We start from the raw sequence: 12275 nt of genomic DNA, 5'->3' as shown, positions 1-12275 counted from the left end.
AATTTTTTTTTTTTTAAGAAGGTGGGAAGACCTTAATGTTCAGCTATATTATTTCTTTCTAAAGTACCATTTTTGCTTAATGTAGCCTTTTACTGAAGGAAAGCAGATGCTTATGTAAAATTATTTTAAAATGAAAAAGGATGCTATCCTGCTTATTCAACATCGTGATTTCATTTAGATTGCTAAAGATGCATTTCTTCCTCTGCTACTCTTTCAATCTCTAAGAAAAAAGTGTTGTCTCTACAGCAGAAAAGGAATAGAATAACAATGTATTCTTTTTTTCCTTGACCATTTTAAAGTCTGGCTTTTGAAAAGAGGCTGTGAGAAAGATACAAAAATAAACAGAAGGAAAGAGGAAGACATTTTCTAAGAAGCAGAGGAAAGCTTTAGAGTGAGGTGCTTTTTTTCTGAGAGCAAAGTGTGATCATTTATCTGCAGTGATAACTGCCTTGGAGTAAATGGCTGTCGCTTACCTAAAATGAAAGATTCCAAAAACATTACACTCTTACATGACTTCAAACACTTAGATAATTTGCTGAGCCAATGAAATCAAAATCAGACAAGATTATCAACAGGCAAGGTCACTGTAATAAAATCAATTTATGTAAATGCCCACAGAGACTGAACTGACCAGGAAAAGGGAAATTTGTTAAATTGCTTGCAAATTTGCAAGATAAAAAAAAAAATGGATTTGGTTTTAGGGCAAAAAATAAAGCACATCATAAAAATAGTAAGTAGATAGTTTTCAGTTATAAAAGAGAAGATGCACATGCCTGTACATGCCTGGAATCCTCCAAAGATTGTTCTGGTTTCACTTGTATGTCAGTTAATCATTTGGATTGCTTTTATTTTAAAATCTTTGTGATGTGATCAGCCACAATAGGAACTGATACAATGACTTAGTATTTCAGGAATAATAATAGTTATTATTTCTTCTGTGCTGTTATTTGAATTTTATTCATAAATCTGAAAGATATTCTCGGAGGAAGTAAACTTCACTGCCTTGTGGCCAGCTTTAAACAGATTATTTATGTTTATAATTGGTGTTTTATGTCTCGTAGAACAAAACAAACATCTTGGAGAATAACTAAAAAATATTAATTTTTAAAATTAAATAATAAGTTAAAAAAAGGCAAATTTTGTAGAGGTTAGGAGAAATCTCTGACTATGTTATTACGCACAGACAGAAAAGTAGTCATCATAAGATATCATAGTTGTTTCTGTTTTAAAATACAGTACATACATGTGTACACGACCAGGACAAATATCAAAGCCTGAAACTACCATAGAAGGAAAATCAGTATATCTTAGGATTTTTTTGGGGAGTGGTTTTGGTTAAGTGAATTTAATTTAGTAATATTTCTGAATGAAAAGATTTCTCAGAGTTCCCATTGTAGAGATAGTGATTATCATTTGCAAACAGTTGTAATCTTCAGCTGTAACTGACTGTAACTGTGTTCCCTCCTTAGTCAGTTAATGGGTGAGAATGCCATCCCCTTAATATTTCTTTGCTAACATAGGATTCACCTGTGCTTTTCACAAGTAACAGAAACTCATGCACAAAAACTCCATCTTGTATTACTGAAATATTCTCTCAAATACATATTCTGGGACTTCTGACCCATAATCTTTTTTTAGTAACTTGACACTGTTACTACTTAAGTCAAATCCTGGGTTTGGTTGTTTGTGAGGGTTTTTTGGTTGGTTGGTTTAAGGGTTTGGTTTTGTTGGATTGTTGTGGTTTTTGTTTGTTTGTTTGTTTTTTCTTTTTTTTTTCTTTTTTTTTTCTTTTTTGGGGGGGGGAGTGGTTTATATATATAAAGACTGAGTGAATACTGGCAGTATTACTGGTGTGGAAAAGTGTTGTACATTTCCCTCTTCTATCACTAGTTTATTTGCATTTTTATTCTGTTATGAGTTTCCATATGGTCCTCTGTCACCTTTAGTTCACAAAATATAAATTGTAAGCAAGATCAGTGCTGTTCCTCACAAACTCATGTTCTTTTCTCTTGTTCTCTACAGTACAAATGTATGGCTGTGTTTTAATGTTCTTTATAGAGAACACTTGAAAAATAGCAATAAACTTTGCTCCTGAAAGTCCTTTCATTAGCCAATGATATTTCTGCATCCAGGTGTTCAGATATAACTTAAATTCATAGAGAAGTATGAATTGGATAGTAGGCAAATGGGTTTAGAAAACAAGTACATTAATAACATGAAAGAAAGTTATGATTGAATAGTGGACAGTGGCTCTCTTTTTATATCTGTAGAGCTCTTTTTAAAACTACCATTGGGAGCAATTTCATCAATGTGTAAAGAAGAAAAGCTGTTCTTACATACTTCAAAGACCACATTGAACATACTAGGCATACAATATACTCAAATAGCTTCAGAAAACCACAACTTTTTCTAGCAGAATAGTACTCATTGTTGCAGCTAACAGCTAAGTACAAAATAGAAAAAAAAAACAGGATCTTGATCCGATTTAGAACATGTTTTTAGTGTTGCTTTTAACATATGGAATACACCAGTCGTGGGGCACAGTCATAGAATTTAGTTTTCTTTTACATTCAGCCATTCTGCCCTTTAGATAGGTTCATTGCTTTCTTCTGTTAACAGTTAGCATTTGCTCTCTATTTTGAACTGTGTTAGAATTTTTTTTTGTTCACAGTTTTTAATTAATTAATTTTCTTCTATTAGAGGAAAGTTGTTCTTAGCAGTCTTATCAGGTTAAAAAAATCTTCCCAGGCCACGGAAAGGTCAGTCAATCGGTGAATGAAAGAATTCAAAATTATGTTTCTGCAGCTCATCTTCCTATTTCTCAATATAAAACCACTGCAAATTATCAGGATAATGAGTTTCCTTTTTTCAAGAAAGCAAAATGCTACCAATAATAAATTTTCATTAATGAATGTAGAAATAATTCTGGATGTGTTTGGAATATTAAATACTTGTAGGCTAAAGCAATAAATAAAAAACAATTAAATTATTTGATTTTTTTTTTTTTGCAAGCTCTTTGGAGATTTTCTCATATTTCAGATAATGTTCCAATTTATTTTTAATTGGAAAAGCATGCCGTTTAAGTCTTTGTTTATATAGACAGACAGGCCATAGTAGTCATGACCTTGTTTTTAATGTACATGCTATCATCTTTAGTTTTATTTGATTTTAAACTATGCAAAGAATATATATAACATAGTATTCTATTGACACGATCTTGAGAGAGATTCTTTTTTCCTATTTAAAACTATGGGGTAACTGATACTTTGGAGAGAAAGCTGTGCTGGTGTTCATATAGGCACTAGGTTTTCCATTTTCATCTTCTAAATCTTTCTGCTCATGAAACTTACATTTCAGTTTGTTTTGACATGTTCTTCTTTGTGTATGAGTAGAAATCTATTCTGAAAGGCAGTTGTAAGAAAATGGAATCCCCTTCCACTTTTTGCTCCCAGGCTATGTCTCTTCATACCATATTATGTTACACGCTGATGTGTTCTTCAAAGATTGCTTAGTTTCGAATAATTTGTTGCTGTTGTTGCTTTAAGTGTTCATAAAGCTTGTTTACAAGATCTTGACTTCTCTGTTGCAAACCTTAAAAGTTTTATGAATAATCTTGCTGATAGCATGAAACATTGTATTAAGCATTAAATAACTGCTAAATGAGGAATTATGGATGGAGAAGTTTAAGATTGATATTATGCTAAATATTTTGAAAGTGAGAGTGACAATATCATAAGTAGGTATTTTATTGCATTATTACATTTGTATGTATCATTCTAATTCTGTGAGAAGTATAGACTAATTCACATATTTTCCATCATTTCTAAATAGTGTGCAATACACAGCAGGGATTGATTTTGAAACATGGAGCCGTATATCAAATCAAAACATTTTTTAAGATCTGCACGGTTTATTAGAAAATGTATATTTTGAACTCTTTTACTAAAACTGTGTTCATCCAAAAACTTATAATGCAAATGTAGCAGGGAGGAGGAAATGTTTTTCACTGCAATTCTTAACATACATGTTATTGTAATTCCTCTTGTTATAGAGTTAACATACACATTATGGAACTCCTCTTGGGAAATTTTTGCAGTATTACAAATTACAAACTACCTGAAAAGAATCAACGGGCAGGGAACAAGTCAGAAGAAATAAAAAATGTCAGCAAGTTTCAATAACTCTAAGCAAGACACACATATCTGTTTTCAGAAAATGACTTTCAGATCTCCTGTCTTTTCACGCCCTCTGGGTTTCTTTGCTTTTACCGTTGTTTCAGCAGTTCTTCTAGAAAGAATGCCTTTAGCCTCACAGAATTTCTTGGTCACAGAAGGACTGTATTTTATGAATATGATGCTAAAAAGGCAGTAGAACAGTTGAAACCTATCGAATCATCTGAGTGTATACATTTTGTCAAGATTTCAGAGGATGTTTGTAGGGGAGGAGTCTCTAATTTCTTGTTACTTTTTGAATTTGGAATTCTAAAGAAAATGAATTATTCACTGTAGCAAACAGGTGCAAACTATGTATGCATGTAAATATGTTACTGGCATCTGGTAAGAGGAAGTTATTAGACTTGGCATATCGATCCTTTCCATTTGCCTGTGTAGTTTTTTTATACCAGGGCGTATTGCATCTGATTCTGTATCTTCAATATATAGTTAAAATGACATAAACAGCTTCTGTGAAAATCCGTGACTATTCATGCACAGAACACAGTCTGCTCGCCGGGGATGGCTAGGATAACTGCCAAGAACAAGCAAAAACTATTACAATCAGCCTCCTCAGAAGCATCTTGGTTAAACAGAGCTCATGCAGTAGTTAAACAGAAAGTGAGCGTAGGTGTTGTACTCTGGCTCATCCCTGTTTCTCAAAGGTAGGAAGAAAATGTGTGCGTTTTTTCTTTTCTATCTGATCAGTAACTCTGACTTTTAACAACCAGTTTACTGTACATTATGACTGTCTGGACTGCCTCCTTTGGAAGAATTATGAGGAGCTCAGTCTGAACACTAAGTGCAGCATTGCCAACGTGGTCTGCATATGGGTCTGAAGCCTCTTCACTGCTTCCTGGAATCCTCTCTTCCTGTCAATCAAGCATCCTCGGAGTGTGGCTTATCTTGCTTAGTACATCCAAACTGTGTCCAAATCCTGCTTGTGTTTCCAAATTCATGTCTCTTCCCCCCCTGTTTTTTTTTCTTGCTGGTCTGACTGTATCACTTCACAAGTTTTCTGAAATCTACTTTTATTTGCTTTCCCTTACAATCATATATACTCATCATCTTCCTTACCCCTGAAAAGTATGAAACATAATTGCTATTCTAATTTACATTCTCATCACTTCACAATGGCAAATACCTTATTTCAAATTTAGCCACTTGCTCCTTATTTTGTTTTGCCATGGTGCTTTTGCCATGGTCTTTAATGCACTGTGCAGTACAGGCCCTTGTCCTTTACCTGTGCACTGCTTTGATTTAGTTTACTTTTTTAACTGTTCAACTTTGAATTACCTTTTACATACTTTTTTAATTTGGGTTTTGTTCTGCTCCATGTATACAGATTGCCTGCACTGAAATTAATAGCATTTAAATCATCATCCTTTCCAAATACATCTCTAGGTTGTGTCTGTAACTGTTGTTAGGATCTGAAAGAACAGAAGAATTATTAATATACTTTTAGTTTACAAATACCATCATTAATGGATAGGTTCCTAGTTCTAGCTCTCTGAATTGCATCTGGAATCCTTATTATTTATTTGTTGGATTTCTGTTAATAATAATGTTAGTAATTACTGCATACCCTTTATTTTAAGACTACAACAGTAAGACTGTTGGGGAAATGTTAGAAACTAAAAATTTTAAGGCTAGATAGAATTCTTCGGATTTGTATTTTGAATAAAATTTATGCTCTTAGTTTGCATTAATGCTCTTGGAAATGCTTTCTGATGCTTTGTGTAGTAAGTATATATGCAGAATAACAGAAGCCCTGTTCCAACATACACAATTTGCTATAAAACTGAGTGAATATCTCTACTAGGTTTCTCAGATAAGACCTTTTTTTCCATTGATATCAGTATCTTCAGTAATTAATTGGATGAGGAACTACATCTGTGGACATTAAGTACTGACTAATTATAATATTGTAGATCCACAGTGTGATGTTCATAAATGAAAGAAAACATGAATTAGTTTATTTCGATACATTAATTAAAGTATAAATCCTAGCATTAGGAACTCTGAAATGCAGTTAAATGAGATACAACCAGAAAAAGTTATTTCGTACACAAGGACTTGAAAGTTTATTGAAAGCACATAAGGAAAGCATCAAGTGGGGTTTTGTTTTAATTTTAGCTCACCAGTTTTCTTCCTTTTGATTCAGAAAAATGGTTCCTGTTGCCGTTAATTTTTCTGACCAGTTTTTATTTTAATTTCTAGATGATCTCGCATGTATCAATAAAGACAAATAGCTTCTGTGGTTTTAAAGAATCATCACTTTTGATAGTAAATTGTAAAGTCGTTATACTAACCTCTAGTATAGTTCATCTGTGATACGAAAGATATTCTTCTGTTGGGGGGTGGGGGAGAGGGGAAAGGAGAGGGAACGATAACAATTCCATTCACTAAAGCTAGCTGCTGTTAAAGTTGTGTTTCAGCTATGGTGACAAGCAGGTGTGCTCTGAGTCATGAGCTCATGAGCTCTTTTCACAGGGAAATGTGTATGGCTTGCCAAAACAGATTACTCTGCTTTCCACAAAATTAGCCCTTGCAGAAGAGGATGGAGGCTTATGCTCAAATTTGGTCTTGTAACTAATACTGTCTGCAAAAATACACCAGTACTTCTTGCATCTTGCTTGTGTTGTGTTACATAGATTTTGTTAGTTCTTGATTGTTATTGGATAAATAATTTTTCAAATTATTGTTTTATGTAGATAAAGTTATACCTTCAGTTACAATATTGGAAAAACTGTTGCTGAGATAAAGTGATGGAATTTATTAATATCTACATTGAGGTGCAATTGTTTTGCAATCAGTTATTTTGTACTTTGCCTTTTTACTATTCAGGCTGGGTTTGCATTCCAGCAAGTAACAAAATGATGCTTTGGGACTTGCTATATGTATATTTTTAGCTTGCTGTCTTGTAGGTTTGTTTTACTGATGGAACCAGTAGTCCAAACCCCTGCACAAAGCATGACCAGCTTTAAGATCACACAAGTTTCTTGGGACTTTTTCCATTTGAATCTTCCCACTTAACAAGGACAGAGGCAAGGCAACCTTGCTTGGTTGTACTCAAAGTGAAAAAGTTTTTCTTTATCTCCTGTCTGAATCTGTCTTGTTGCAACTTCTGCAAGTTATCTGTTCACCGCTCTGAAGAGCCTGGCTGTCATCTTGATGTGCTCCCCTTAGGTACTGCTGGTTAGGTGGGGCTGCTGTTAGGCACCCCCAAAGCCTTTCCTTCTCCAGACTGGTCAAGCATGGCTTCTACAGGCTCTCCTCACAGGGAAGCTACTGCAGTCTTGACCATCTTGGTGGCCCCTGCTGAGCTCCCTTCAGTTAGACCCAGTCTCTCGTATATTGTGGGGACCAAAATCAGATGCAGTCTTTCTCCTGTTAATTCATTTGCTTAAGAGGTCAACTGGATTGCAGGTTAAACAAAATTATGTTGACTACATTTCATAAATGGGGCTTGACTTTCTTACAGCAGTGTTGTTGTCATTCCCTTGCCATTCAAAATGTCCTAATTTGCAATGGAAATTGTTTCATGCTTCATAACAATAGTTATTTTTAAACACCACCACCACAGTTTATACAATGTTTCTGACAGTTCTGCCATTACAGCTGTGTGGCAGAGACCCTGGAGGAACCCCATGTAATGATGCAGATTGGTGCATTGCCTAGATTTTTCTCCATCAGTCAGATTTCAGGGAGTCTGTGAAAATTATTATCCTGGTTTTGGTTTCATAACTTTATGAAATGCAAAGCGTTCAGGATTAAATAATCTACTCTTTCTGCTAAAATATCATTTCATAAAAATAAACAGAGTACAGAGCAGGGCAGAAATCATTTTTAAATTATGTCTGCGTAAAAAGCGGCATTGATAACTGCAGGGTTTTTTTGGTTTTCCTTTTTTTAAGATTTCTATGAATTGTTTTCTTCATAGCTACTGAAGTTAAAAAATAAACAGATTACTCCCCATCCTCCATACTCTCTCCAAAAATGCAAGACCATAATTTTTGTAGAACAGCAAGTTGGAAGGGACCTCAAGGGTCATCTGGCCCAACATTGCTTGGCAGAATTTTGTCAAAGTCTTTATTGTTTACAGTTGTATTAAAAAGTGTAAAAGATTTAGGAAACTTCTGTTTTCCGTGGACAGATCTGTGCTGGATATATGTGATTCAAGATGGTTAGGAAAGTTCTTGGAAATAATAAATTAATGCATAGACTCCCTCTACCCTCTTCTGTTAAAACTAAAACAAAAAAAGGCTTTCTTCTCATTTTTCAAAGAGCTCACCATGTCCAAACCTCTATCTTGGAACCTGACTTCATCTTTTTTTCCCAAATCACAGTTAATCCAAATACAGATGATAGTTGCTTCCGTTTAAAGCTGTAGCTGCTGCTTCTGACAAATACAAGCTTTACAAAAAGAAACTTTAGTGTTTTGAAGAAATGGATAGGAGATGCAGCAATGGGTGTCATCAGCATTTCCTCAGATATTTGATTTGTTTATCTCCTCGACTTTCCTTAAATAACTTTGAAATCATAAAGATATACAGAGAAGAATCAAAAGCCTTGAAGAATGTTATTCTGTCTTTGCAGGAAGATACAGGTCTCTCTATTCAGGCTTCAATCACAACAGCTCACTGTTTGCACACATAGCTTATCATAGCAACCCATAAAGTAGAAATCACATTTTTCTAAATGGTAGAGAGACAATTTTCAGCAGAAACCTTCAGATTATTCCATGGCTGTTTCTGTTGAGGGTATATCCTCATTATTTGGTGAACAGTGTAAGCGGATCAGTTAATCCCGAAGTTCTGGTAGTATTAATTTTCTGCAGATGTGTGACAAGTGTGCAAGTGATGTTCTAAATTTTGTCAAATATTAAATGAGTTGTTTTATCTTCTGAATAGTTTTCATATTTGAAGTCTTTATTATATATTAAGGGCTGTGTTTTCAAAAGCTTTTATATACCACAGTTCTGAACTTAGTCTTTAGGATAGATCACGCTTGTGTGAATCTCTTTTTTCTTGCTCCGAAGAGGAGCTTTGCAGTTGTGTAGTAGTGCGTCTGTGATAGGGCAGGTGCCTGCACATACCAGTGCTCCTAGATGTAGAATGAATGTGTAGTGCAAAAATGCACGTTTACCGAAGAAGATGCTTTCTCTTTCTTTCTAACAAACAGAATATTTGGAGACATTATTATCTTTTCTGGCCTATGATATCCTCACTATATAACCAGAGGGTTCATTAGGAGTAGTATTAGGAGGTGAATCTATTAGTGGAGTCTTATTGCTACCCATATTACCTTTCACAGGAAAAAACAGACAACATTCAAATTTGGTTTTGCAGTAATTTCAGTAATAGAGGAAGAGTAACAAAATTTGCTTAAATAGGACTTCAGTATTAGGAAAAGTGAGACTGAAAGAGAGATGCCTTAAGTGCTGTTGTTTGTGATACAAGTAAAGAAGTTTGACATGGTAAATGAATGTACCACCAGATAATATGTAGTAATTTACAGGCAGCAATTTAATCCTGTAGTCTTTATTAGATACACAGATGTTGAATTTTTATTTTCCTTCAGATGCTCATGCGATAAAATCAGAATTTCCTTTCATTTAAAAGAACACGTAAAACTTCTCTGTAATCAACGAAACTAAATTAAATAGGGAAAAAAGTGGCTGCAAGAGTAGTGATATATTCAAATAAAGGAGGCAGTGGATGAGAACTGATTTTTACCTTCAAAAATTGCTACAACTACAAATCAAAAGTGTATAATTGAAGAGAAAATGTATGTTATATCACACTTTATTTAAGAAAATAAATATTTATTAAATATTCTTAAGTAACTGGTGCATAGGTGTATCTAGACATGATTTATTATTTGAAAATTGAGCGGCACTGCCAGAATTTTAGAATTGCAGAAAGCAGACTTTTTGCACAAAAGCAAAATACAAATCCAATTCATTTGAAAAATCTGCCTCAGTTATAAATGTATGAATGCTATAGCAAAATCTTCCTGGACATTTAGAAGAGCATAAGCAGGAGATGAATGACAGGGTGCTTTGTTGTTTTGGGATTTTTTTAAATCTGCTTCTCAGCCACTAAAAAACATGGTTTGTGTCCATCTAGTGGTGAATCCATTTTAAATACACTAACCTTGTTTAGAATTTTACTACACCAGTCCTCTAGCTTTACTGTGCAAAACTGAATTACCAAACAGGTTTTGGGAAAAAAATGTTTCTGTATATCTTTTTCACTTTGCATTACTGATTTTTTTTATAGGGTGATAACATCCCTGAAGATTATTTCCTTCTTTCCTTTTCTTTGTCTTTCTCTAAGACAAAGCAATTTTTAATGTTTACAGTTTCTTTTTAGCAGATAATTGTTATGTGTGTGTACATTTTCCATTTTTAGTCTGTAATTTTTTTTAATGTCTGAATCCTTAATAGTTGTGAATTTATCATTTCATGGGCAAATATTTATACATTTTATAATATACGTGTTTCCAGGATACAAAATTTTCTCTGAAATAACTTCGAAGTATACATCAATTCTGAAATCATATTGCTTAAGTTGACAGACTACATGCTTGCTCTCCTGCTTAAATCCTTATTACTAAATTGCCTTGATAATATTTTTCTCTATGAGCAATGTTTTTAAATGTCATGAGGAAAATATTCTATCACAAGCAGAAGGGATTAATATACGCATCACTAGGAAACAGTGTAGTAGAACTATGACAAGTCATACCTTGAATGAGGTGAGTCTACACAGTTTCTAAGACATTGCAGACTTAAAACATCTGCTAAGTCCCTGACTAATGAAAAACTGAAATTTTGTTTGTATTAGAGAAATAATAAAATGTTTATTTCTTGTTTTTACTAGATAATGGCAAAGATCTGAAAATTATTCCAGTAATTGTTTGGGTTTTTTTTCTTTAATTAAGAAGTGGACTGTAAAATTGTTTTCGTAATGATTTTGGCTTTACCTTTTGTTTCTTTCATCAAGGTGTCATTTTTTCCATATCTGACCCATTCCAACTTAGCAGTTCCTTAAATTTTCACAGTGTTGACATAGACTTCTGCTCTTTTTTTTAATTGCTCTAGATATTTCTTCTGTTTCATTTGTAGATTTCACCAAGATGACAGATAAGCATAATACAACAAAAATTATTTAAACTCACTATCCAGCATGCCACCATCCATCCATTAACATTGAACATTGTATCAGGATGGTATTGGGTTAATTTATGTAATGATTTGTTTCATTTTCAGGTATTTGGAGTGGATGACAGCCAGGATTATAATAGGCCTGTAATCAACGAGAACCAGAAAGATTTAGTAAAAGATTGGGCTATAAATTCTGCTACAGTAGTGCTGGAAGAAAAAAGACCACTGAGTACAACTGGATTTCTTGACACAGAGGTAGAATTTAATTTTTGATGGTCTTCTTTTTTCTTCCAATAAGAGAGAGCACTAATAACTGACCAGTAAGTGTTAAACAGCAAACAAAACCTTGCCTAGATGATATTAGCTCAGATCTATAAGTATTTTATTAGGCCTTTATTACATTATCAAAACTTCTCTGTCAGGGATTGGCAAATTACATTGTGGAGGTGTTTTAAACTTTGCTACCTTTCTATGTGCACTACCAGTGTATTGGAAACGTAGCAGGAGCATCCTTGCACCCTTCTATTTGCAACACACGTTTGCACAGTATATTCCTCTGTAAGTTATGCAGCAGAACTGAGGAAAAGCTGGTTATGTTTTATAGCCCAAAGCAAGTAACTGTATTTAAATTCAGAAATAAGGTATATGTGTTTAATGTTTGACATGAAGTCAGCTAGGAAAAAAATACATGGATAATAAATTTCAGATGTTTTTCCAAAGCCAGAGGACTTTAGATGCTTGCATTCATGGTTTGAGTTCTCAAGTGAGATGCCACTCGTGAGAAGTTGCTTATGTTGGTTGCCTCGGAAACAGTATAATTTAATCAGCTGGTGAAAGATTACGCGAAGGCAAATGCCTGGTTTTTATATATGATTTGGAATATGCACACAAAC

The 12275-nt window shown here is 33.9% G+C and overlaps 1 protein-coding gene across 25 annotated transcripts in view; it reads left to right on the top strand.

Annotated features, from left to right (window-relative positions):
- The window catches only part of CEP170 (centrosomal protein 170), a 95020-nt gene that overhangs the window by 47692 nt on the left and 35053 nt on the right, over positions 1–12275 (top strand). For 16 of the 25 annotated variants that reach the window (XR_010471510.1, XM_065057870.1, XM_065057864.1 and 13 more), the window contains exon 10: positions 11488–11637. The exons of the other annotated variants lie outside the window; for them this stretch is intronic. Coding sequence is in view for 15 of the 16 variants with exons in the window: in XM_065057870.1 (XP_064913942.1) it covers positions 11488–11637 (150 nt within the window). In the remaining variant the exon portion in view is untranslated. The remainder of the gene's footprint in view (positions 1–11487; positions 11638–12275) is intronic. 25 annotated transcript variants of the gene reach the window in all.

Source organism: Columba livia, chromosome 3, assembly GCF_036013475.1.
Source record: "Columba livia isolate bColLiv1 breed racing homer chromosome 3, bColLiv1.pat.W.v2, whole genome shotgun sequence".
Taxonomy (NCBI): domain Eukaryota; kingdom Metazoa; phylum Chordata; class Aves; order Columbiformes; family Columbidae; genus Columba; species Columba livia.
This window is presented reverse-complemented; position numbering and strand designations above follow the sequence as displayed.